We start from the raw sequence: 26,688 nt of genomic DNA, 5'->3' as shown, positions 1-26,688 counted from the left end.
TTACAGGCGTGAGCCACCGCGCCCCTCCCGAGGCACTTTTTCATGGTCACACACAGCAAGGGATCCTGACATTGTGGCTGAGGTCTTCATACCCCCTGGAAAGTTTCACCAGGAGTTACAAAACTATGGGGTGTTACAAAACTCTGCATCTTCCAGGAATCAAGAGTTACTGCTTTGTCTTAGCTAGGGGTGTTTGGAGATAGTAACATGTTGGCTGGAAGATCTCGGTAAAACATCTTCTACAAATAGAAACATAACAACATTTGGGTCAATGATGGATCGATCGCATATCTGATGATAGTCCCGTAAGATTATACTGTATTTTTACTGTAGTTTTTCTGTTGAGATATGTTTAGATATATAAAAACTTACCATCGTGTTACAATTATCTACACTATTCAGTACGGTGACATGTTGTACACAGGAGCAATAGACTATACCACATAGCCTAGGTGTGTAGTAGCTATCTCGTGTAGGTTGGGTAAGCACGCTTTATGATGTTTGCACAATGACAAAATTGCCTACCAATGCATTTCCCAGAACATCATTCTGCCTCTGTCCCTGTCCCTGTCATTAAGTGATGCATGACTATTTTAAAATCATAGCCAAATTGGGGGTGGGGGAAGGGAAAGATTTCAGTGGGCTCAAATATTCAACTTTAAGCAGACACCAAACATAATGGGGTCTCTTAATACCATGTTTCTGGGTTTTGTTCCTTAAGCCAAATTTATCTTGTAGTCTTCTCCAGTGATCTAAAGGATGTTCCTCTGGGAACAAGGGGATGCTCTGGATGGGACCTGCACTGACTTTTTTCTGTCTGCAGCCTCTTTTCTGTTTGTTTTTTTTTTTCTGGGTGGCGCCCTGTCCAGCCTGAGGTCAGGGTCATGGGGAACCTGTCTGGCCTCAGAGCCCAGAACCAGAGCAGCCTCCCCAACCCCCGTCTGGACTGCCCCTTTCCCCTCTGAAGTCACACTATGCCTCTGCTCTTTAAAATGAGTTGCCGGGAGGACTGGATGAGGACACCTCCTGCTGTCTTTCCGGACCCCCAAATCCCCCCTTCCTGCTGCCCCACGGAGGCTGGACACAGTGTGCCCTGGAGCAGGACAGAGTGAGCCAAGTTGTATCCAGCCTCAATTCCCAGCATCTCCCAGGGGGTCTGGGAAGGTCTCCTGGGAGTAGAACTGGCTACATAATTGGTAGGTCCCAACATTCAAAAATAATTAAGAATTTCAAGGCAACAACAGCGGAGCATTCACCCAAGCTCTGGGCCCTTCTGAGCGCGGGGCCCAGTGTGACCACACAGGTCACATGCCCAGAAGCTGGCTCTGCAAACGGATCTCCTCTAAACCCCCCGGAGTTATCATTTGTGTGGGACCTGCCCAAGCCACTCAGGGCAGAAAATGGGTAGGTTAGTCCTTGACTCCAGGGTCTCCTGGTGGAGAACTGAGCAGAAACATCTCCTGGGCTCAGGGCGTCCTCATAAATGTACCTCAAGGTATTTTTAATGTACCTCCCCACCCAAGTCAGATGGGTTTCTGATAGGCTCCTAACTGCCACCGTGGCCACAGACTTGCCAGCTAGCAGAGTTGAGAGCAGGGAGAGTGAGGGGCTACAGCTGAGTAAGGGGGGCATGGGCAGCCTGGGAACCTCCAGAAAACTGGAGAAGGTGGACCCCACTGCCATCTGCAGTCCTGGGCCTGAGCATGCAACACACACACACACACACACACACACACACACACACACACACACATTCACACAGAGCCACAGCCAAACTGCACTGAGTAAAAGTTACAGAGGGAATTCCCCAGGGTTGTGGCCTTACGAAGCAGCTTGGATGATTGAAAAGTAACTAGGACGTATGTGCGCTTCGGGAGGTTACAGAGGGGACCAGTGACGGTAGCCGTGAAATGGTCCCTGGTGGCCAATGGGCTACATAAAGACTTTCAGATATGTTTACTTTCTTCTTCTTCCTCCGTCTCCTCTTCCTCCCTTTCCTTCTTCTTAAGTTTTAAAGAGTTGCTAATATTTCAAATTCAGATTTCACATAAAAATCCATATTCCTAGTAGTTCTAAACAAACAAAAAAAAGTAGAACATCTGATAACACTAAGACTACATTCCTGCCTGACAACAATCTACAGCCACCTCTACAGGGGCCGGTGGCCTCATTGGCCACAGTCCCCACCAGCCTAATGTCTCTCTGATACCAAATCCAAGTGACAGGAGCGACATACTCATACTTGTGCTGGGTTTTGTTTATTGGGGTTTTTGTTGTTGTTGTTGTTGTTGTTTGTTTGTTTTTTGAGACCAGGTCTCACTCTGTCGCCTAGCCTGGAGTGTGCTGGCACAATCTCGGCTATCTGCAGCCTCCCCCTCCTAGGTTCAAGTGATTCTCCTGCCTCAGCCTCCTGAGTAGCTGGGATTACAGGTGTGTGCCACCACTCCCGGCTAATTTTTGTATTTTTAGTAGAGACGGGGTTTCACCATCTTGGCCAGGCTGGTCTTGAACTCTTGACGTCAAGTCATCCACCCTCCTCGGCCTCCCAAAGTGCTGGGATTCCAGGCGTGAGCCACCATGCCCAGCCAGGTGCTATTTTTTTCTTGTCATGGAGTTAAGAGGAAAGCACATGTCTCTATCAAAAGTATAATTCATGTACTTCAAGAAATACGTGAAAGACTATGTTTCTTTGCAGAAGTGAAAAGTCTTCCTAAGTGTTTAATATGCCAAGAGTGTTTAAGTCAAAATAATACAACATAAATGCCCTTATGAAATAAACCACAGTAGCCCCTGCTCAACCCAGCTCACTCATTTATGTTCCCAGGCAGGTCCCTGAAGGTAACTCAGACAGTCCTGGACCAGATTCTCCAGGATGCAGGGGCTGGCAAGGGCATTCCTAGCTTCTCCGCTCTCGGGCGCTCAGAGTGATCATTCTTTTGTTCTGCTCTGTCTGTTATCTCAGTAAAGGAGAGGAATTAGGGGATTCCCAGCATCTCTGGTCACTTGGTGTGGTGTCAGTTTCCTTCCTCCTGGAAAAGTGGTGTGGGTACTTTTCTTCCACAGTTGGGAGCACCCAGCACTTCGCATGCCACTCTGCCGTCCTCTGGGCAGTTAAAAGTGCACTTTGGGAGGCCGAGGCTGGCGCATCACCAGATCAGGAGTTCGAGACCAGCCTGACCAACATGGCGAAACCCTGTCTCTACTAAAAATACAAAAATTAGCCGGGCATGGTGGTGGGCACCTGTAATCCCAGCTACTCAGGAGGCTGAGGCAGGAGAATCGCTTGAACCCGGGAGGCGGAAGTTGCAGTGAGCCAAGATCACACCACCGCACTCCAGGCTGGGTGACAAAGCGAGACTCTGTCTCAAAAAAAAAAAAAAAAAGTGCCAGCTAGACAGGGCAGGGGTTCTAAGGCAGCCTCCGCAGCTGGGCCAGTTTCCATCATTGGGAAGGTGAGGATGCGGGGGCGGGGGGAAGCTGGGAAGGCCATGATAGTTGGTGGCCAGGCCACTGTGGTTGCTGAGAGCCAGGGCTTCTGACCCATGGGCAGGAAACTGCTCCTAAAAGGTTTTGTAGACTTAAGGGAAAGTAATTAGGTTCTCACAGCTTGTTGGACAGCCATAGGCCAGTGACCTAGAAATTTGCACATCTCAGGCCTGGGCCAGTGGGAGCCTCAGATTACAGAGCCAAGCCTGGGCAGGGTAAGGTTGCTAGCATGCTGCCTATAAGGGGAGGCTGGGGGCTCCATGAGTGTGTGACTGACTCCTCACCTGGCTGTGTGGCCTCGGCTCCCACGTATCTACAACAGGGGGAAACTGGACCTGCCTCCTGGGGCTGTAAGGAGATAATTAGTCTTTCTAAACAGCATCGTAATCCCCAGATCAAAGGGGGCTCAGAGCTGCACACTTACTTCACAGGAGCACTGCCAGCCTGAACACCCACTCCAGCGGGTGGGTTCTGTTGTGCAGACCCTCCAAGGTGCCACTTCCTACAGGGTTTGCCTGGCCTTGTCACTGTTCCCCCACCCACTCCCAGGGTCCAGGCTCTGGCCTCCCCTGCCAATGGCTGCCATAGTTGGAGAGTTCATGGGCAGCACTGATAATGGACAGTGGGGAATTACTAATGCCTAACTCATAGATGGGGAAACTGAGGCTGGGGAAGTGAGGTGAAGTCACAGGGCCTCCCACCAGATCTCAGCCCCCTCGCGATCTCCCCCACCAGACGGTGGGTGCACTCAGCATTCCCCTCACTTAGAGGATGGCCGGTCACACGCAAAGATGAGCGAAGGAAAGGTCCTGGGGCTGCTCCCCTGCCCGCCCACTCTTTCTGACCTCTCCCGGCCAGCTGTGGGGACCTCGGCTCTCGGCAAGGCTGTCACAGGGTGTCAGGAGAGGACAGAGACACAGCAAAGTGGGGTGCCAGGCAGAGGCCAGGGGCTTTCAAAGACCGGGGCTCGAGTTCCGTCACAGCCGCCCCTGTGACATCGGCCATCTTTCTGACCCTCCGTGTCCCCGGGAATGACCGCGTCGGGGATGCACCGAGTGGCGGGGGCCGGGCGCACAACGGGGCGACGCGGCGGCGCTCCCCGGGCACTGGGGCCAGTCTGGGCGCCGCGGCGGGGCGGGGCGGGGGCGGGGCGAGCCTCGGCAGTCTCCAGCCCGGAAGGAGCGGGAGGAGGAGCCGCGGGACTGGGAGCCGTTCCCACGTGAGAGGCTCCGCGGCCGAATTCCTCGCGTGCAGCAGGCGCGGACCGCCCGGCGTCCGGCCGGACGGAGAGCCCTGGTCCGGCGCGCGCCGCCGGCCGGGCGGGAGGCGGGGGCGGACTTGGCTGCGCCCCGATGCGGCGGCGACCTCCGGGTCTGTGAGCCCGGCGCGCGCCGTCGGAGCCCCTCGCGCAGCCGCGGGTAGCGTCCCCCCGGGCACCCGGCATGCGGGCGGCCGACTCGGGCTCGTGGGAGCGCGTCCGCCAGCTCGCGGCGCAGGGCGAGCCGGCGCCTTCCTGCGGGGTGGGGGCCGGGCCCGCGCGGCCCCCGGGACCCGCAGCCTGCGAGCAGTGCGTGGACGCGGCGGGGCCCGGCGATCGGCCCCGCGCCGGGGTTCCCCGGGTCCGAGCGGATGGCGACTGCAGCCAGCCCGGTAGGTGCGCGCGGGGCGGGGCGGGGCGGGGCGGGCGGCGCGGACACAGGCCCAGGAGCCGCCGGGGCCGGGCGCGCGAGGGCGCTCGGAGCCGGGATCGGGAAGCCGCTGGTGGCAAAGTTCTCGCAGCGCGCGGAGCCCCGAGCCCCGGGCGGGTGCAGCGGGAGGCGTGCGGGACGCAGAGTGAGTTCCTCGGCGTGGGGACCGGGGCTCGGGGGCTGCACCGGGGGGCCAGGACCGCGCTTGCCGGAGCCAGGCGATCCCGCGGCGCCTGGAGACCCCGCTCCGGGCTGGACCCCGCGTCTGCTGGGGGAAGCGTGGGAAAGGGGCCAGCCCTGCGCGAAGTTGGTTCGGCCCCCTGGGACCGCACCTGTGAGCCATCTGGCGGCCCCCGCGGAGTGCAGAGGGGAGCCCCCTTCACCGCCGCCCCTCCGAGGCGAAATTGATGCCTCGCATTTGCTAGGAGCGGAGAGATTGCTGCGTTTCTCATACACTTGAACTCCGAGTAATGCAGAAAGAGAAATTGCAGAGGTGGAGACACAAACGCAGTGATCTAATTGCGTTTGGTTGGCGAATCCGCCCCAAGTGGAGAACAGCGTTTTACTGTTAAAGTGTTCCCAGCGGGTGTGCCCGTTCCATCCCACTCAGGCCTGCGCTATCTCCCTTCCCCCTGCCCCTTCCCCCCAAGTTAGGGCATGGGGATGGGAGACAGGAACCCCTGCGTCATCTTGACTGGAGTAGGAAGAAACCTTAGAAGACGAAGGGCTTTTCTGAGAAGGGGCTGCCATCACCAGGTCTAAGTTCTGAATACTTTTTCCGGGAAAAACGGGAGGGGGAGGCACAACATAATTATTCCGTATTCATCGAACACCTATTGTGTTCTAGTAATTCACATGCAACACATCCTTAAAATCTTATCACTACCCTGGGAGTGAGGCTGTGTTATCTCCATGCAGATGAGAACAGAAAAGCCCGGAGGTTAAGCGACTTGCCCAAGTTCCCAGAGTCCTAAATCATGGTGTTGGAATTCCCAGTTTTGTCCGTGGAAATCCAAAGTCTTAGCACCATAATACCTCTCCCAGGCAGCAAGCTCACTAGCTGGGGAGCACACGGGCTTATTTTCCTAATAATCATTTCTTTCCTGTAAGAAAAAAGCCAACCACAAGGCCCCCTATTCTTGTTTTTGCCTATGGTAGCCTCCCCAGGAGATGGAATGCCGCCTCTGGGTGTCAGGGCAGAGTAGTCCTCTCTTCTGTGTTGGAGTTTTCCTTTTCCCACCTTCTCCCCAGTTACACACGGCAGAGTCCAAGACGGGTTGATGTAAAACAGCATCGATGCGAAGAGGAAGCAGATGGGAGAGTTTGGTCAAGTTGCTTCATCTTTTTGAGACTCAATTTACCCATCTGTACAGTGGAAATTATAATAGTACCAACTAAAGATTTGTCATTCCAAAGATGGTGTCTGTAAAACACCTTGCCTCATTCACCATAAATGCTTAATGCATGTTAGTCCTCAGCTCCTTCTGGCATTACATGCTTGCCAGATGACCTGTCAGTGCTCCCACTGACTCAGTTTCCCATTAGATTGTGGCGCTCTCTGCTCCATCTCCACCCTCATGAACTATGTCAAGATGACTTTTGTCTTGTCTGTAAAATACTAAAGTGATCTGAGGCTGAGTGTTGTGTCAGTGGAAGTTGTTTTCATGTAAACATGTACAGGAGATGGCTAGGTGGAGATAGGGCTGTTTACTTTGTGTCTCTATAGACTCCATTTGTGTGTTCATCATAATATCCTAATGACACAGTGTAGCCCAGGAATGCCTGTTTCCTAGGTCTAGGGGTGGTTGTTATTCCTGCAGCCCTCATGGTATGTCCGTTTTAAAAGATAGCACATTGGAAATCTCTTTTCCCAGTTTACAGATGACATCACTGGCATGAAACAAGATCAGACCAGCAGCTAAACCAGAAAGTTTTGAGTTTTCTCTACCCTACTACCCTTCACCCTTTCTGGTCTCTGGTTCTTAAAGACCAAATCGAGTTTCTGAGAACTTCCATGATGGCCAGGCATTGAGGACAGCCTGCCGTGGAAATGGTTCTGAAACCATTGGCTGTTACAAGGGGCTTTCCTCTAGGAGGGCGATGGGAACTCTGGCTCAAAGCTGCAAGCTGAACTTGTTGCTGAAATAAACATTTCAGCCAGGCTGTGCGGTGGCTCTTCCTCGAATCTCAGCACTTGATCCCAAGTCAAATGTGGTGCTCAGTTTAAGGAGCTGAAAGAGGTGCCCTGTTGGATGGGAGAGTCTGTGAATTGGCACTTTCAGAGATGTGGGGAAGGGAAAAGATAGAGGGGATGCTGGCTTGGTGGGATGGAGGCCCGAACACCTTGAATTGCTCAGGGAGAATGTCCTGAGATCGGCAGATGATGGCCCTGTGATGGTGACAGCTCTGGCCTCCAGGGTGCGTGACCCAGGGACTAGAGCAGGAGGTGCAGACGTTGGATGTTTGCACAATCCGCACCTGCTTCTGCCTCGATTGCGTTTTACTCTGAGATGTTCCACAACTCACTTTCCCTGTTGGCACCAAGGGAATAACTCCTTCTGAAGGACGGATCATTCCAGAGCCCCCTCAGAGTGAACCAGGTGCTCACTGGAGGTTCTTAAGCTGGGAACAGGAATCCGGTTCTTCTATCTTTCATTGTCCATTCATTCGGTCACATTTCTTGAGCATCTGCTCCGGGCCAGGCACTGTTGTAGCTGCCAGGGATATGGCAGCAAAGGAGATGACTGCAGCCCTGGTTTCCATGGAGCTTATATTCTGTGGGAGGAGATTTCCAGTAGGCAAATAGGCACAGGATATGTCCAGAGATGGTGTAAGTGCTATGCAGAAAAATAAAGCCGGGGAGGGGTTAGAATGATGGGAGCAGGTGCTGCTTAGTTTTTAGGTAGGGTGGACAGAGGAGCACGTTCTAGAATGAAGTGAGGTGTGTGGGTGCTGAGTTTCTAAGGCAAGAGGGTGTTGCTGATCAGCTAAAGGAACTAAGCCATTTTTAAAAGGTGATGGGAGATTAGTATCTTTGTAGACGAGGCACTCTACAGGTCTGTAACTGAAGCATCTGCACTCTAACCCTTTTGCTCCATTTGGCATTTCTCTTAACCCCGAGCTCAGAAAGCCACGTGGCCTTATTCTGCCTCTTCACATCCTCTACCTTTTTAAAATTCTGTATTATTTTATGACGATGATCATTTGGGTTCTTATCACTTCTTGCCCCTCCCCTTTACATGAAACCCGCGGTTGAGGGGACTGGGGCGCTTGTGTGTCTTTGTCTTTGTGTACCGGCTCCCAACACTGTACCCTTCTGGGGACCAGTTGTGTCGTGAACGAAACAGGATGCCTTGTCTTCATGGGTCCTCCCAGCAACCCAATGGGGAAGTGCAGTTGCTAATCCCATCCACAGATGGGGAAACTGGTCCTTAGAACAGTTCAGTAACTGCCCAAGGCCACACAGCCAGTGGGTGTCCCAACCGGGAATTTATCCCAGACTGTAGACTTCAGCAGTATGGAAAGACTTCATGTTGCTCTTAAGAAAGTAGACCCACATGGCGGGGCGCAGTGGCTCACGCCTGTAATCCCAGCACTTTGGGAGGCCAAGGTGGGCGGATCACGAGGTCAGGAGATCGAGACCATCCTGGCTAACACGGTGAAACCCCGTCTCTACTAAAAATACAAAAATTAGCCTGGCGTGTTGGCGGGCGCCTGTAGTCCCAGCTACTTGGGAGGCTGAGGCAGGAGAGTGGCATGAACCTGGGAGGCGGAGCTTGCAGTGAACCGAGATCGTGCCACTGCACTCCAGCCTGGGCAAAAGAGCGAGACTCCGTCTCAAAAAAAAAACAAAAAAAAAGAAAGTAGACCCACATTGTTTCTGGTCTCTTTTTCCTTTAAATTTTTATCCTTAAAAAAAAAGTTTGTCCTCTCCTTGACATTCCTTGTTTTAAGCAACTCAAGCATTTGCTTATCTTCCTGCTGTTAGCAATTTCAGTGGGAGGTCAGCTCTCTGTGAGCCGTTCTGAGAAGAACTTGTGCTGGGACTGGATGAGATGCAATCTCCACTGCTTGGAATTAAGAATGGTTTTAGGAAGCTGCCCACTAGGACCCATTGGTGGGTTTCGTGTGAGCATACTTCCGTTAGCAGGGCGAGGGCAGGATGGAGGCAATGGAGGGCTTGGTTCTTCTGGACAATCAGGGTGAAAGCCACTGCTGAGATCCGTTTCCCTGAGGAGTCTCAACCTGTGGTCCGGCACCCTCTGCCCTCCACCCTGTGTTGTGGTCTAGTGTGATGGACTGAACTTTATCCTTCTGCCAAGGCTGGTGGCACGCCATAGTGGATACAGGGCACCAGTTTTGGAATCAAACACACACTGATTTGAATTTGTCAGCTCTGCTCCTTACTAGCTATATGCCCCTAAGCAAGTTATTTAATGTCCCAAGCCTCAGTTTACCCTTCTGTAAAATGGACCTCAGAGTTGTTGGAAATTGGACAGGAATCTGTGTGATTAGCATCCTTTCCCCCTGTGGGGCCTGATGCTACCCATGCCATAAGGAAGGAGGGGGAATTTCTATTCCTGTAGACTCCAAAGGACTTGATGTATATGTGTTTAAAATATATATCATACATTTTTTTTTTTATTTTTGAAGTTTGAAATATTGGGATTTACTCAAACAGGTGACTCCAAAGGGCTGCTAGCTGCTTATTTGGCTTTCTGAGTCATCACGAAATCTCCATAATGGGCACCAAGCACCATTTATGTTGTTTGTAATATTCCAGTTGAGTGAACTGGACGATTTGCCAGGACCCTCCAGCCATTCTGGAGGAAGAAGAGTTTGTTCATTTTTTTAATCATCTCAAGAGGAAAATAGCACCCCTGGCTCTGGAGTTAGCGTCCCTCATCTGTAACACGGCAAGCTGACAAAAATGGAACGTCAGCACATTTGCATGTAGACAGATTTTAGTCCCAGCAGATAAGCACACCCAACATGTCATTAAAGCCAGCCGAAGCCATCGCCCTGGGGATCCCGTGTTTGCTGTGAGTCACTAAGGGCTGTAAACACTCCAGAGAGACAGGCATGGTTATAAGGGGTGTGCGGGCGTGGAGTTATTTTAATGGATTTACTCTCCGTGAGTGCGTCTTATGTTGCGGGTGCCAGATGAGTGCCTTTCAAGGGAGAGGGAAGGTCAGGCTTGCCTCCTGTTCACAAGGACAACCTCTGTCTCCCTTGTGGCGGCCTCTATGAAGGTGGGGACTCCAGGCTTTCTCTCGTCTGCTTTTTCGATGCCTTCAAGAGAGGCCAGTTAGAGGATATCAATTGTGGCAATTCCCCAGAGCCCTCATCAAATGGCATTAGCCCATCATGTGCTGCAGTGGCACCCAGTTTGGAGGAAATTCGGAACCAGAAGAGTGTGACAGGTACGCGAGTGCTGCCCGCTGTCCCAGCCCTGAACTGGCTGACACTGAGTCTGGCCTAAGGAGCGGGGAGCTGGTGGGCTCTGGATGGGGCCCGTCCTCAGTCTACGTGCTGGACACTGGGGACTGTTTTGGGAAACACCCTCCACCTGGCACCTGGTCGCTAATCTGCCGGTGCCCGTGGTCTCGTCTTTTGTTGCTTCTTGGATTCGGAGGCTGGCACAGGCTCCCAACTAGTTCGGGCTGTAACTTTATCACAGGCATTGACTGTGTTCACTACCTTTTAATTGTACAGAAGTTTCAGAAAAGCTCTCCTGGGGAATTGGAGAGAAGTAAAAACAACAGCTGCTATTTCCCGGATGCTTTATTCCCTCCCCTCGCAGCACAGCCTCAGCAGCATGTTCCTGACTTTGAAGTTCTATGTGCCCAGGCTGGGAAGAATGTGGATTTTCGTTCAGTCGGGTCCCGTTAGTGTGGAAGGATCATTGACTGAGGGCCGAGCAGGAACCAAGCACCTTGTTACATGTGTTCCTTTTGATCCCCCTATTCCTGTCAGGCAGCTGCCATTCTCCCCATCTTACAGGTGAGACCACTGAAGCCTGGGAGAGGTTACACCGGTTGTGGAAAGTAGCTGTTCCAGGCTGCCATGCTGCCCTCCTGGGACCCTTCCTCCTGCAGTTTCCTTGTCAGCTGATGATTCCCCGGGCTACCAGGCCACAGAGCGGAGGCTGAGCTGCTGAGAGTCACGGGACTTTTCTCCCTGGCACCTTCGGCTCACTGGCTTCCAATCAGCCAGAGCCAGTTGGGAGGGGGGAACCTTGGGGCCCAGAGTGGCCCCCGATCTCTGTCAACAGGAGACTCTGCCCCTGCCCCTTCACCCCAGCCTGAAGCCAGAGGCAAGCTGGCTCCTGACGGGAGGCTCCCCCGCCACAACCGTTTGAAAACCTAGAATGCAGAGCCCTGAGAGGGAAACCTCTGCAGGGATGGGGTGAACCCGTTCCCTCTACTAGGTGAGGAAACTGAGGCCCGAGGCTGGGAAGGGACCATACTCCAGGGTGTCACACAGGGAGGCTTCCAGGGCCAGATATGAAACCTTAGAAAAGGTATGGGAGGCTGGGCTCGGTGGCTCACACCTGTAATCCCAGCACTTTGGGAGGCCGAAGCAGGCGGAGCACTTGAGGTCAGGAGTTCAGGACCAGCCTGGGCAACATGGTGAAACCCCATCTCTACTAAAAAAAAAAATACAAAAATGAGCCCAGCATGGTGGCGCATGCCTGTAGTCCCAGCTACTCGGAAGGCTGAGGAAGGAAAATTGATTGAATCCAGGAGAAGAGGCAGAGGTTATAGTGAGCTAAGATCATGCCACTGCACTCCAGCCTGGGCAACAGAGCAAGACTCTGTCTTTAAAAAAAAAAGAAAAGTCATGGGAGTGTCTTGGCAGCACTGGAAATTTTCACCCTTTACCATCTTCCCAGCCCTCTCTGACCCATTCAAGGAGGGTCTCAGACTTCAGGGATTGCAGCGGTCTGGGGTGCTTGCTAAGGTATAGATTCTCAGGCTCCCCTCCTCCCCCGCCAGGAATCTGGATTTGTATCAAGTACCCTGCGTAATTTTGGCATTCCACAGATCAGACATTGAGAACCTCTGCCCTTTGCTTTCCTAGGATTGGGTTAATTTTTTTAGAGTAAGAAACCCAGGAGGGCACATACTCTGGTTTACACTGTGTTGCCCAGGCTGGACCACAGGGACGATCCACAGGCACGATCAGAGCACGCTAGCACCTTTTCACTCCCACCAGTGGCCCAAAGTACACAGTCAGGTAGATGGACATCTAAGTTAAATCTCGCTTTTTTTCCTTTTTGTGCCAACCCCTGTCCGGGCACACGTGTTCCCAGAATCTACTAGAAAGAGGCACGTGCCTTTCTCAGTCTTGTGAACTCACAAGACTGCCGTGCAGTGAGAGAACACATGGAGGCTTTGGTGGTAGCTGTTTGGACACCCTGCTCCCGGCTCCAGGCTGCCCACCAGCACCCCGTGTTTCCCGTTCATCCTGAATTCCTGGCTCCTTGAGCCCCACAGAGGAGCCAAGGCGCTGGGCAGGGTGCTAAGGAGACAGAGGAGACCAAACTCTTGTCCTGTGATTCACCTCTGGGCCGCCTGTGGGGCCTGTTCGTCCATGCTCCCCACTACGGCTCCCCACCCTCCCCGCCCAGTCCCCTGCCCCGGGTCCCTTTCATTGTCGGACGTGACGCCGTTCAGGTGGTCAAACATCCAGCTGGGTGCTTGTCTGTGCTTCCTCTGGCATCTCTACCTGTGTCAGCCAGAGAGTGGAGAGCCACGTGGGGGAGTTTCGATTTACTCTCTACCCTTTGGGGAGGGAAGCCAAGGGGCCTGGGAGGTTGCGAGGAGAGCCTGCGTGGGGCCCTCCCCTGCATGGTAGCCCCTGGGCTTAAATGCAGCTAGTACGACTGAAGAACTGAGATTTAAATTGTACTTCATTGTAAAAGGCCACATGTGGCTAGAGGCTCCCATGTTGGAGCTGGCCCTGAATCAGGGCATGAGGCTCATGAGTGTTTCCAAGGCCCGTCTTAGCTTGGGAAGCCTGAGATGTGTGTTTTTCCACCGACAAGATGTGTGTTTTCCACCCACAAGATGTGTGTTTTCCACCCACAAGGAGCTGAGCCCTGACATCAGTGGGCTCAAATGCAGAGTCCCACCCCAGAAATTGACTCCAGGGTGGAGTTCAGAACCCTGCACTTTTTTTTTTTAATTGAATTTTTTGTATTATGGTAAAATGTATGTAACATAAAATTGACCATTTTAACCATTGTTCGATATTCAATTTAGTGGCATTAAGCGCATTTACAGTGTTGAAGGACCATCACCATAATCCATTTCCAAAATTTCTTCATCACCCCAAACTGAAACCCTGCCCATTAAACACTAACTCTCCATCCCTCTCCCCCAGCCCCTGCCAACCACCATTCCAGTTTCTGTCTGTATGTGTTGGTCTATTCCAGGTACCTCATCTAAGTAGGATCACACCATAGTTGCAGGGTTCTGCACTATTTATTTCTTTATTTATGAGATGGAGTTTCGCCCTTGTTGCCCAAGCTGGAGTCCAATGGCACAATCTTGGCTCACCGCAACCTCTGCCTCCTGGGTTCAAGCGATTCTCCTGCCTCAGCCTCCCAAGTAGCTGAGATTACATACATGTGCCACCACACCTGGCTAATTTTTTGTATTTTTAGTAGAGACAGGGTTTCACCATGTTAGCCAGGCTGCTCTCGAACTCCTGACCTCAGGTGATCCGCCTGCCTCGGCCTCCCAAAGTGCTGGGATTACAAGTGTGACCCACCATGCCCGGCCAGGTTCTGCAGTTTTAACATACAGTCCATTCCTGCCCCACTGCTGATGGTCCTGGAACCACATCTGGAAGTACCTTGTCTTAAGTGTTTTATCCCCAACACTTCCCTTAACCCTTTAAACAGGGCTCCCTCACAGGTGCACTGGGAACGTTTGGGGAAGATGTAAATCCAGGTATCTTTTTCCGATAATTAAAATCAGCACCTTGATATGTCTCTGGCATTGTGATGTACATTTTAATTCTTATTTTAGAGACAAGGTCTCACTGTGTTACCCAGGCTGGTGTGCAAGGGCTGTTCACAGGCATGATCATTGCATACTACAGCCTTGAACTCCTGGTTTCAAGCCATCCTCCTGCCTCAGCCTCCCAAGTAGCTAGGACTACAGGCATGTGCCACCACACCCAGCAGCATCACTTTTGTCTGTTTGTGTGGGATGTAGCTTTTTTTTTTTTTTTTTTTTTTTTTTTTATGAGACGGAGGCTTGCTGTGTCACCCAGGCTGGAGTGCAGTGACGTGATCACTGCAAGCTCCGCCTCCCGGGTTCACGCCATTCTCCTGCCTCCGCCTCCCGAGTAGCTGGTTAGCTAGGACTACAGGCGCCCGCCACTACGCCTGGCTATTTTTTTGGATTTTTAGTAGAGACGGGGTTTCACCGTGTTATCCAGGATGGTCTCGATCTCCTGACCTTGTGATCTGCCCGCCTCGGCCTCCCAAAGTGCTGGGATTACAGGCGTGAGCCACCGCGCCCGGCCAGGATGTACCTTTTTAAAAAGAGAAATGATTGGGGTTTTTGTCAGTTTTCTTTTCTTTTTTTTTTTTCTTTGAGATGGAGTCTCGCTCTGTCACCAAGGCTGGAGTGCAGTGGTGCGTCTTGGCTCACTGCAACCTCCGCCTCCCGGGTTCAAGCAATTCTCTGCTTCAGCCTCCCGAGTAGCTGGGATTACAGGTGCCTGCCACCACGCCCGGCTAATTTTTGTATTTTTAGTAGAGACGGGGTTTCACCATCTTGGCCAGACTGGTCTTGAACTCCTGACCTTGTGATCCACCTGCCTTGGCCTCCCAAAGTGCTGGGATTACAGGCGTGAGCCACTGCGCCCGACCCTCCTTTTTCATAGCATATTTGTGACTGCTGAGCCCCAGGACCACTCCTTGCCCTGGGGTTTTGAACAGAAGGGCACCTGCTGCTTAGACGCTGTAGTGTAGGGAGACAACCTTTCCTTCAGTGTGAGACAGATTTTCTGTTCAGCAACGGGACGGGCTGCCCTGGGAGGCAGTGGGTTCCCCAGCACTGGAGGCATCAGGCAGGGACTGGGTGTGCCCCGTCAGGGTACCAGAGTGGTCATTTGGGGGCTGATGCTGGCCCGTATCCATCTAAATACTCAATTGCTCATCCTGGCCTCCAGTCGCCCCCTCCATCTCTCCTTTCAGAGAAGGGTGGGGAGGTTAGGCCAGCCAGGTCTGTGGCGCTGCAGCCACCTTCACACCATGAGCATTCCCTGCTGCTCGACAGCTTCAAACATCCCAGGATGAGGGTCATCGCTGATCTGGGGTAGCCCTTCTTCTAGCACCGGGGGCCTCTGTGGCATTCCCGTAAACCTCCCTGGCCGGGGAGGAGTTGCTGGGCTTGCATTTCCACAGTGCCAGCCCTCAGCCTTCCTGTGCTCCTTCCAGGCCCTCCTGGGTGCACCAGCGACTGACCAAGGGGCAAACCTGCATCCCTGGTTTTCCCTCTGCAGGGACAGAGGCTACCCCTTGGGTTCTGGAGCAGTCACGGTTGCCTCCCCTGCCAGTCTGGGCTGACTTCTCCCTCCCACCAGGGTACAGTGGTTCTTTTTTTTTTTCTTTCTTTCTTTTTGAGACAGAGTTTCACTCTTGTTAACAAGGCTGGAGTGCGGTGGCGCAATCTTGGCTCTCTGCAACCTCCGCCTCCCGGGTTCAAGAAATTCTCCTGTCTTCCTAGCATCAGGGGCCCTACTGTGTCCTTTGTGCCTTTGCCCCCAACCCCCAGCCCCATCCCCCAGAACCGCTTGAGCTGGACCATCAATTCTCAAGGTGTGCCGCCAGGACCAGCAACATCAGCAGCGCCCAAGGACATATTAGAAATGCAAATTCTCTGTCCACTCCAGACCTACAGAATCAGAAACTGGGGGTGGGCCCAGTCTGGGTCTTAACAAGCCCTGCAAGGCGATGCTGATGTAACTATAGTCTGAAAGCAGCCACTGAGGAAGGCGGCTCTAGAAAGCTTTTTCCACTTCTATTTTTCCTCTTTCCCTCCCTCTCGCCTCTCCCTTCCCCTTCTCCCTGTACCCTGGCCTGTTCCCTGCCCAGCTGCCAAGGGCTGGTTGGCCCTTCTATGCCTAGGGGCTACTGGATGTGTCACTAGATGGTCTGTCTGCCTTTCACAAGGGCCTTCAGAGATCCTGGCCTTACCCAGGGGACAGCCCTAATGGTGATGTTGGTGGGGCAAGTGGAGCTGCAGCCTATAGCACCCCCGCCCCTATCTTCTCTCCCAACATCCCAGGTGGTGGCCGCCTGCTCCCCAGTGCCAGAATTTTAGAAGAGCAGAGGGCCAGATGGGCCCATTCCCCTGGAGCCTCCAAGCCCCCCTGCCCTTGGGGACGCCTGGATGACATCCGCCCATCCCACAGCTGTGCTCAGCAGGCATTGCTTTTCCACGTCATGTCTCTCCAGTGTGTGGAAAGGCAGGGGAGGTGACGGGCAGAACATCAACCCTGGCTTTGCAGATTACCTGCTGTGGGACCTTGTACAGTTCACTCACCCTCTGGACCTGTGTCCCTGTTTGGTGAAATGAAATCATAGCGTCAGCCTGGCCTAGCTCACGGATCTGTGTTTGCTTTACGAGAGCCCGTGGATTTGGAAGTGCTTCACTCATTCTGTGGCACGTTAGAGATGCGGTTGGTACCATCAGATGCAGTTGGTATCATCGGTTGGTAGTTGTAGGATGCTGGTGAAGACAGACCTATACCTGGGGCGACCAAATTGTCCTGTTTTTCTCAGGACTTTCTTGGTTCCAGCACTGGACATCCCGCACCATGGGGTATGCCTTGGTCTCAGGCAAACCGGGCTGGTTGATCACTGGTGCCCTGCTCCACTGTGCCAGCCACACTCGGCTACTTTTGCCATATAGAAAGGGATCCCTCCACCCTCCCAGCAGTTAAGGCCTCACCTACCTGCTCCGCCCCCTTTTAGATTCCCTGTTCACTTTGATCCTTCCTCATCCCATAAGTACTTACCAGGCCCCAACTGGGCACCTGGAACTGACAGCTGAGCAGGACGAACCCTACTTTCATGGCACTTATATTCTGGAAGAGGGTTTTTTTCTGCCTAAAACTCCTGACTGAAACCAGAAAGGAAAGATACCCTCCCTCACCCTGTCCCCAGATGCGACAAGCCTCCTTGTTCATCCACGTGGTGGGCATCCAGCACCTGCTGTGTTCTCGGTTTTGTGTGAGACTCCATAAACGTGACAGTCCCCCTTCTGTCTCCAGTGGAGGAGCTCAGGGCCTGTCTGTCCCATGAACCACCCTGGCTCATTCCTACCCTTCACCTTGCTAGTTCTTGCCTCTCTTATCTTCCCACCCCGTACTAAGTCCACATCCCTCCCCATCCTGGGCCCCCAACCTTTCTGTGAGCCTTTCTTGCTCATTGCAGCCCCTCTGGGCATAATTCTTGCAGTGCTATCTGCAAGTGTCACCCAGGGGACAGCGTGGCAGAGAGTGGCGCTGCAGAAGGTGAAGATGGCTCCTCAGCAAGCGTGTGTCTATGCCCCTTGCTAGGTGTTATGGGACCAGAGGAGAGCCTTCATCATAGACCCTGCTAGTTAATTACTTGCGGGTTTTCTTAGAGCACCTACTTGGGGCCAGCTCCCTTTCTAGTTCCCTGCGGAGGAGCTCAGTTTTCTATTTTACGAGTTGTTTGTACTTTCCTGTCTTTCCCTTCCCTCTCCATCTTCAAGGACTAGCAAATCAGTTGCCACCTCTTAGGTTCTGTCCACAGTCTCCTGGCCGTAATAATCACGTCCCCTCCGCCTCTCTCCCTGCCATCCTTCTTTGATCACACAAGTCCCAGGTCTGCTTGTAGGAGGACCCCTGGATCTATCAGCCTCCTGAGTATGGGGCCTGGGTGGGGTTGACTGAACACGCTCTCCTTCCCACCCCAGTGTGCCTGCTCCCTCAAGGGGCTGCATAAGCACTTGCTGTCATGTCCCCTTCGCCAGTTTCCTGGCACATCCCTGATAGAGCTGAGCACGCTGAGGTCAGCAACAGCAGCTGGTGTTTTGGGTGCTCCAGACGGCATCTGGCTCCTCTCAGTCTTCCCAGTGGGAGTCTGATCTTCCAGCCTGTGCCTGGAGCGTGGCCATCTCCCTGAAAGGCGCTGATTGCTCTCCTTTAGAGGTGACTTGAATCCATACCCAGCAGGCAGGCCGACGCTACCTTCTCACAGCAGAGCAGGCATGCGCGGCCCAGGAAGGTAGGAATTTAGCAACAGGGCCCCTTTGCCTTACTCTGTGCTTGGTGGTATTTAGGGCGTTTTAGCCTTCCTTGTGTAGAACAGGCTCCCCTCACTGAGCTAGGACAGGTACACAGACACAGGGCTCTGAGTGTGGGGACGTTGGAGTCTATGTACCAAGTGCTTAGGGCCATAGAGCCCCACTGCCTGGGTGCAAATTGTTCCAACAGTGGGGACCCTGAGCAAGTTCCTTAACCCCTCTGAGCCTCAATATCTTCATCTGTAAATTGGGGTGCTAGCCCTATCTAGTAGGGGTTTTATGGAGATTAAGATCATTTGTATTGGTTCAAAATGGGCCGGATGCGGTGGCTCACGCCTGTAATCCCAACACTTTGGGAGGCCAAGGCAGGCGAATCACCTGAGTTCAGGAGTTCGAGACCAGCCTAGCCAAAATGGAGAAACCCCATCTCTACTAAAACTACAAAAATTGGCCAGGCGTGGTGGTGGACACCTGTAATCCTAGCTACTTGGGAGGCTGAGGCAGGAGAATCACTGGAACCCGGGAGACAGAGGTTGCAGTGAACCAAGATCGCGCCACTGCACTCCAGCCTGGGCAACAAGAGGGAAACTCCATCTCAAAAAAAAAAAAAAAAAGGGTGCTGGAGTGATATAAGACTCACCAGAGAGATGGCCAAGTCAGACAAGTCCAGAGTCCAATACTCAATAGGACGTCAAGCACTGGGGCAGGATTTGGACTTCCTGGGGAGAAATTTTTGCAGTTAGCATCTGCCCGGGCTTTGCTCTCCCACTTAGAAGGGGACATCTGGCGACAGTTGGTCAGAATCTCATGCATTATGAGAAGACCACACTGGAGACTCTTGGGCAAGCTGCTTAATCTCTTTGAGCCTCAGTTTCCACCTCTTGTAAAATGAGAATGATGGCACCCATCCTACAGTAGGAACTTGCCAAATAGAGCTGCTGCTTTATCAATAAACCATCTTAAATACTGTGTGCAATACAATGGATTGCAGATAATGATGTTTATTTATTTATTTATTTTTTGTTTGATTTTGTTTTTGTTTTTTGAGATGGAGTCTCACTCAGTTGCCCAGGCTGGAGAGCAATGGCGTGACCTTGGTTCACTGCATCCACCACCTCCTGGGTTCAAGCTATTCTCCTGCCTCAGCCTCCTGAGTAGCTGGGCTCACAGGCACCCACCACCACACCAGGCTAATTTTTATACTTTTAGTAGGGACAGGGTTTCACCATGGGGCCAGGCTGGTCTTGAACACCTGACCTCAGGTGATCAACCCGCCTCGGCCTCCCAAAGTGCTGGGATTACAGGTGTGAGCCACTGTGCCTGGCCTGTTTATTCATTTTAGACACAGGGTCTTGCTCTTGCCTCCCAGGCTGGAGTGCCATGGCAGGAGCATTGCTCGCTTCAGCCTCAAACTCCTGGGCTCAAGTCATCCTCCCACCTCAGCCTCCCGAGTAGCTAGGACTACAGGCACACACCACCATGCCTGGCTAATTTTTAAAACATTTTGTTTGTAGAGACAGGGTCTCACTTGTTGCCCAGGCTGGTCTCGAACTCCTGGTCTCAAGTGATCCTCCCACCTCAGCCTACCAAAGTGCTGGGATTACAGGTGTGAGCCTCTCGCCTGGCCAGTGATGTTTATTAAGCATGAGGTCCGCATTGGCAGTGGGAGGTGCCTCTGCACTGGGACGTGCCTCTTGCATAGGGTGGAGTGTGTGTACTTGAGGGTGTGCATTCTCGGGCGCTCGCCTCTGCCTGTTGGGATATTGAGAGCCGTGACAGTGACTGAGCTTTGAGCTTTGTTGTCCACGGCACAGGCTCAGGGTCCAGGCACTGTGCTGAGCAGTGATAACAGGAGGTCCCTGCCAGGCTGGACAGAGAGACCCTGAGCTCCTCCTCTGGAGGCAGAAGGGAGACTATCACATGAACCCCAGTCACAGGGGGCCTGGGTTGACCTAGGGAAGTCCTCAGGCTCAGCCTCAGGAGTGCCAGGTTCCAAAGGCAGTGGCAGAGCCTTCACCTAGCCTGATCATCCCACCCAGGGAGGGGTCTGCCTCCCTCTGTACCCCTGAAGCGCTTAAATGCCTGGGAGGCAGGCATTGATTGGTCCCTGCCTAACCAGTGGTTTGGCAGGCCGTGGATCAGGTGACCATCTTGGTTCAGTCAGCTGCCTCTGTAAGAGTGGGCGGGGTACTTGGTATAGAGAGCTGCTTCCTTCCAGGGCCTGTGGGAAAGTAGCTGTGGTGGAAGGAATTTAGGGCAAGGAAGACAGATTGACTCATGATGTCCAGTGCAGTTGTTCCCCTTGAGTTTGAATACCTTCAGGGATTGGAAACTCACTTCCTCTCCAGGCAACCCCTAAAATTTTTGATTCGTTTTAAGCATTCACTCACTTTTATATTGAGCCAAAAATTGATCTCACAGTAGCATCCACCCATTGGCCTGTGCCCTACATTTGAGGATCTTAAACACTCAGTCTGTTTCCTTGACATGATAACCCCTCTGTTGTAAGAAGACAGCCACCGTGGCACGGGGGCCGGCTTCGTTTCTCCAGGCATTTTTCCTCCCAGCCAGGGCAGAGTAGAATGGGTTGGGTGGTTGGGAGCACAGGGCTTCTTGCCTTGATCCTCCCAGCTTACCCAACCTTAGAGCTCTCGTCCCCTACTGGGAGCTCTTTGTGAGGGTGGAGGAAGAGCTGCTGGAGCCTGTACCTTCTCTTGCACGTCCTAAGGAAGAATGTTCCCCAGGCTGAGCTGTGTGTTCCTGGCTCTCTTGATGTTTGTTTAAGAGGACATAGCAGGAACTCAAAGCCATCAGGCAGCCCCTCTGGAAGCAGGCAGGGAGAGGGGCAGGTGGAAATGACTGCGGAGTGCTATCAGGGTGGATGTGGCTAGCCCAGTAGCCTGGGCCAGGCCAGGCAGGTGGAAATGACCAGAGAGATGTCATTCTACCTTTCTTTTTTTCTTTTTATTTCTTTCTTTTTTTTTTTTTTTCTGAGAGACGCAGCCTTGCCCTTGTCGACCAGGCTGGAGTGCAGTGGTGCAATCTCGGCTCACTGTAACCCCTGCCTCCCAGGTTCAAGTGATTCTCCTGCCTCGGCTTCCCAAGTAGCTGGGACTACAGGCGAGCGCCACCACACCCAGCTAAATTTTTGTATCTTTTAGTGGAGATGGGGTTTCACTATATGTTGGCCAGGCTGGTCTCAAACTCCTGACTTCAGGTGATCTACCTGCCTCGGCCTCCCAAAGTCTGGGATTACAGGCGTGAGCCACCATGCCCGTCTTCATTCACCTTTTCTGTAGCCTGCCCTGCATCCCCACCCCAATGCCATCAGGTCAAAAGGGACCCAAAGGCATGCAGTGGCAAGTTCACGTATTCCTTTTGGGGTCCATGAGTAGCGTCCAAGGCCAAATAAACAGTACTCACCTCTTGGCAAGAGGGTCCTGAGAACATGGGCACTCAGCCGAGAGATTACAAAAAAGAGGAGGGCAAAGGTGGAACAATACATTAACTGCCGACCATTGGAAAAAGGAGATTGAATTTCTCTGCCTGGGAATTTGTAACCTGAATCAGCGCCTATCTTCTAGGCCAGGGCAGCCTGGGTTGGGGGGTGGGATGGGGGTGTGGGGTGGGGAGGTTCCGGTTTTTTTTACCCTGCTTCCCCAAAATTAGCTTTCTGCAGGTGTACATGCAGAGAAGATGCTAATTTCGAAGACGTATAGCTTTCTCCAGAGATCAGGAGCAGGGAAGATTTCCTGGGCACTGGAGTTATCCTGAGTTAATTTTCATGAATGCCGAAAGCTGAAAACGCTTTGGTTCTGCCCATGGTCTTTGCTGAAATCCATGCTGTCTGTTCACCAAAGAAGGACCAGAGAGCTGCTGTCCTCTTGTCTGGCTTCCTGGGTTTGGGCTTCATTGTCCCGGGCATCAGGATGAGAGAATATCTAGAACCCGGCATTGGTCTTTTGTTGGATTTCTGGGATATCTGCAGCTATGGACCGTCTACCGCTGGAGGTGGGGTGACCTCATGGCTTGGTTGGTGGTCAGCCTACAATTCCAGAGAGACGTGGCAATGAGCCCACTATACAGGGCTTGTTCATGTCCCAAGTCGTGTTACAATGCAAACACCTGCTCCTGATTAGGACTTTTATTTCTTCAATTGGTTTATTTTCTGCTGCTTCACCCAAGCGTGGAGGCAGTGTTGAAGCATCACAAGCTGCGGTGTTTATGTGGCTTGTTTTGTTTTACACCTCCCACCCCTGCCAGTCCTGTACGCCCAGGGTACACATATTTGTCCCCTGTCCTCCTCAAGCAGCCACAAGTGATCATGGTATTATTGCAGATGTGTCGGGAAAGAGGAAACGTCCCCAGACGTTCCAGGGATATATATGGTTTGAGGTTTGTGGAGTGCGAGAGGAAAAAGGAAAGATCTAGTAGAAGTTCAGCTCAAGAGAGTAGGGCAGGAGAAGGCTGACTTAGAGAATAAAACATGTAGATGAAAGAAACGCTTCCGACCCGCTCCAAATGTTAACACGCAGTGTTTCTGCACACCCTTCTGTTCTTTATTCAAGCTGCGCACTTTGATTCTACAGCAGCCGAACCCAGAACCTACTCTTCTCTAGTCAGTATCATTTTCTCCTGGGAGATGAGGGGTAGAGGGTGGCTTTAAGGAAAAACATGTTTTGGCATGAAAGCACCTCTGGCCAGGAGAGTGTAGTCCTAGGGGGTCTTTGGCTTGATGGAAGGACGCTTTTGCCCCTGGGCTTGTGCCTTGGGCTAGCTTTAGTTCAATGGGCACTTCTTGGGCTTAGAGCACAGGTCAGGGCTGCACCAGATGCTGCAGCTTATAATACCTGGCTCCTGCCAGAAGGGTGTCTAGGAGGACCTGGAAGGATGCTTCTCTGTACAAGAGATTTCCTTGTCTGGGTTAGCAGGGCCGTCTGTAATCCTCTAAGAAAGGCAGGCCTGGAGCTGGTCACCACTGGTGAAAATTCGGCATCGCCCTTCTGTCTTCCTGCTTGTTGTGGTCTTGTGTTCTGTTGAACTGGATGTGAGCTGCGTGTGTGTGTGTGTGGTGTGTGTGTATGTGTGTGTGTGTGTGTGTGTGTTGTGGGGGAGGAGAGCCTTGGGTTTTTTTTTTTTAATTTACATTTTTCGAATAGTTTTCTCCTCTGCTCTCCTTAGAGGCGGCATGCAGAGTGGAAACAGCGTTTGACCTTTGTGAATTGTGAGCAGAGCTAGCCAGACAGACGGGGAGACATTTGGTGGGAAGTCAGAGGCCACTCAGAGCAAGAATTAAAGTTCCGTCTCTACCTTTTTCAGTCCAGAAACCAGAGAAAGCCAGAGGGGACAGCAGCAGAATAGTGCCCAAGCCTCCAGATTAGGATTGCAGGATCACTTCCTCAGCAGTCACCCCCCGCCAGCTGCTGGAGAGCCTACTCCAGAGACCTCTCAGCAAAGAATGTTCTACCTGAGAAGTCTCTGGGGACCCAGGACAATGCTTCCTGGCAAGGGCTGGTCTCACAACGAGAAGGCAGTGTGCTTCTTGAGGGAGGAGCAGGAGGGAAAATAATAACCAAAATGTATGTAGTGCTTGCCGTGTGCCCAGCAATGTTCTTTTATGGTATAGGCCCCCAATTAATCCCTACAGCAATCACTCCCATTTTACAGATGAGAGAACTGAGTCACGGAGAGGTGAGGTGACCTGCTCAAGATCACTTGGTTAGTAAGTGGCTGGGATGCCTTGCTTGGAGATGTGTTTCTTGCTGCTTAGACGGCATCGCCTCTCAGGCGAGGTGCTCAGTGAGTGTCAAAACCAAAAGTTGAGCCGGGCACAGTGGCTCACGCCTGTAATCCCACCACTTTGGGAGGCTGAGGCGGGCGGATCACCTGAGGTCAGGAGTTTGAGACCAGCCTGACCAACATGGTGAAACCCCGTCTCTACTAAAAATACAAACTAATTAGCCGGGCATGGTGGCGCATGCCTGTAATCCCAGCTACTTGGGAGACTGAGGCAGGAGAATCGCTTGAACCCGGGAGGCGGAGGTTGTACTGAGCTGAGATCTCACTACTGCACTCCAGCCTGGGTGACAGAAAGAGACTCTGTCTCAAAAAAAAAAACAGAAACAAAAAAACACACACTGGATATGCAGCTTCTATGTCAGGGTCGAGTTTTCCTGTGGGGGAAGAAATTCTGTCTTCAGACATAAAGGTAACTCGGGGACTTGAGTTTGTCTGCCTCTTCCCGCTCCCAGCTCCCCCTCCTAAAAAAAAAAAAAAAAAAAAGCAACTCACATTTTTCTGTGCCTTAATTATATGTTTGGTTCACAGACTAAACTGCTGAAACTCTGTAAGTGAAGTAAGGGTGTTTTTCTAATCAGCTATGTTCATTTCTAGTCCTGAAGGTTGTGGCCTGATGCCGGGGAGACACAGTTGTGGGGGCCCCCGTTGGTGTCCTACTTGGTTTCAGAAGCCATGCCTGCCGCGGCCCCTGGAGATGGGATGGACCATTCTGGAATTGCAGGTCTCTCTCGCCTTCGAATAGGCAGGGGTCCTAGGGGGACAGGAATGAACTGCCCCAGAGAGGCGGTCTCCAGTGTGGACTGCCTGGTGTCTGTGCATGGGAGATGGGCCAGGGGCAAGGGGCAGGTGGGGAACTGGGCTTGGGCCTCCCCATACCCCAGACTCCTGTGTGACCCAGCTGAGTCATGGTGCTGTTCCCAGGGCCTTGGGGTTGGCTGGCCTTTATTTAGGACAATAAAACCCACCATTGTAATCTTCCCAGGCAGCTGGGATGATAAACAGAGAAGTGAGCACTTGGAAGGAGGGAAAAGTGCTTTATTCAGCACTTTGTCAATATCAGCAATATCAGCCCGCAGCAAGGCCTTCTGCGGATGGCGGCACCATCCTGTTCTGGGCAGGGCAGGAGGCGTCTTGCCCGCCTGCCAGCTGATCTGCATTCTGGGCTTCCTTCCGAGTTACATTCGTTGGGTTTTGGGGTCGCAGTGGCCCTGCCACACATTCAGAACAGCATCCTGGGACAAAGTACCGCAGGGGACAGCACCAGGCTGCACGGAGGCTCATGGCCCACAGCTCCCTAGCTTTCTGTTCTTGGGCAGGCTCCTTATCCCTTTTGCCTTAGTTTCCCCATCTGTCAAGTAGGACTGAAACTACTCCTGAGGTCTCTGGGAGGTTGCAGGGGATGTGTGCCCAGCATCAGGAGCACCCCTGCAGGCCTCGCAGCTATAGATGGTGGAAGTCCAGTGCTGGAGGCTGAGTTGGGTCTCCTGTGAGGCAGTCCCCCGTAGCCCAGTCCTGGTCTTTCTCAGCCCAAGGTAATTTTTCAATTAACTCAATTGGCTGGAAACCGGGGCACCCTGGAGTGTGGGAAAACGTCCCAGGCCGGAAGGGCCCTCCCCTCTGCCCCCACTCATTTGGGGCTTGGCTTCCAGAGGGAGGATCCAGTTTCACATCGGGACACCAGGATGTGATCCCCGTGCCCCTCTGAAAAATCCCAGATGGCGCCTTCTGGAAGCCCTAGCAGTCTCCACACTGGCGGCCAGTCTGTCCTCCCTCCCTGCCCCCTCCCCCCACCCCGGCTGGCTCCCCGGCCCGGCTCCAGCTCCGGTGGGGAGAGCCTCGAACACTGCTCGTTAGTGACTTTATTGCTAAACAATTTAGAAAGGCAGCCCTGCCAGTTTTCATAAGTGAAACATTTAAAGTATGCAAAGCATATTTTATTTCTTCCTGGAGCAGCTGCTCAGGCAGGCTGGAGAGTAATCGGGAGTGAGTTATATGGATTTGTGCGCTGCCCCGCAGCACTTTCAAGCTCCACAGCCTTGAGAGCCTCCCACCAAAGGGCAAGTGTCCGCTCCGGCCCGGAAGACTTGGGCAGCCTGAGCCCAAGACATGCTCTCCTTTCCTGTCGCCTCCATGGAGTCAGGCATGCCCTGTGATGGCATCAGCAGCTGTCTGCCAGTGTTGACGGAGGGCTCATGGGTGCCAGGCCGCTTGCTGGGGCTTTTTATGTGTCCTCAGGCATTGGCACAGCAGCCCTGGGAGATGAATACTATTGTGATCTTCATTCTCCACACAAGGACAGGGAAGTGACCTGCCAGGGTCAAACAACTACCCAAGGACAGAGCCAGGATTTGAACCAGGCCATTCAGTTCCAGAACCACTGCTCTTCACTGTCATTGTGGCCATTTTACAGGTGAGGA

The 26,688-nt window shown here is 52.8% G+C and overlaps 1 protein-coding gene across 3 annotated transcripts in view; it reads left to right on the top strand.

Annotated features, from left to right (window-relative positions):
• Positions 1-26,688, top strand: part of KAZN (kazrin, periplakin interacting protein) — a 1,229,740-nt gene that overhangs the window by 1,030,954 nt on the left and 172,098 nt on the right. The window contains exon 1 of one of the 3 annotated variants that reach the window (XM_034955817.3): positions 4,700-5,136. The exons of the other annotated variants lie outside the window; for them this stretch is intronic. Within the exon in view, the coding sequence (XP_034811708.1) occupies positions 4,929-5,136 (208 nt within the window). The 5' untranslated portion in view covers positions 4,700-4,928. Of the gene's footprint in view, positions 1-4,699; positions 5,137-26,688 lie in introns of those variants that run through there. 3 annotated transcript variants of the gene reach the window in all.

The sequence above is a fragment of the Pan paniscus genome, chromosome 1, assembly GCF_029289425.2.
Source record: "Pan paniscus chromosome 1, NHGRI_mPanPan1-v2.0_pri, whole genome shotgun sequence".
Classification (NCBI taxonomy): domain Eukaryota; kingdom Metazoa; phylum Chordata; class Mammalia; order Primates; family Hominidae; genus Pan; species Pan paniscus.
The sequence above is the reverse complement of the archived record's forward strand: the minus strand, read 5'-3'. Positions and strand labels throughout refer to the sequence as shown.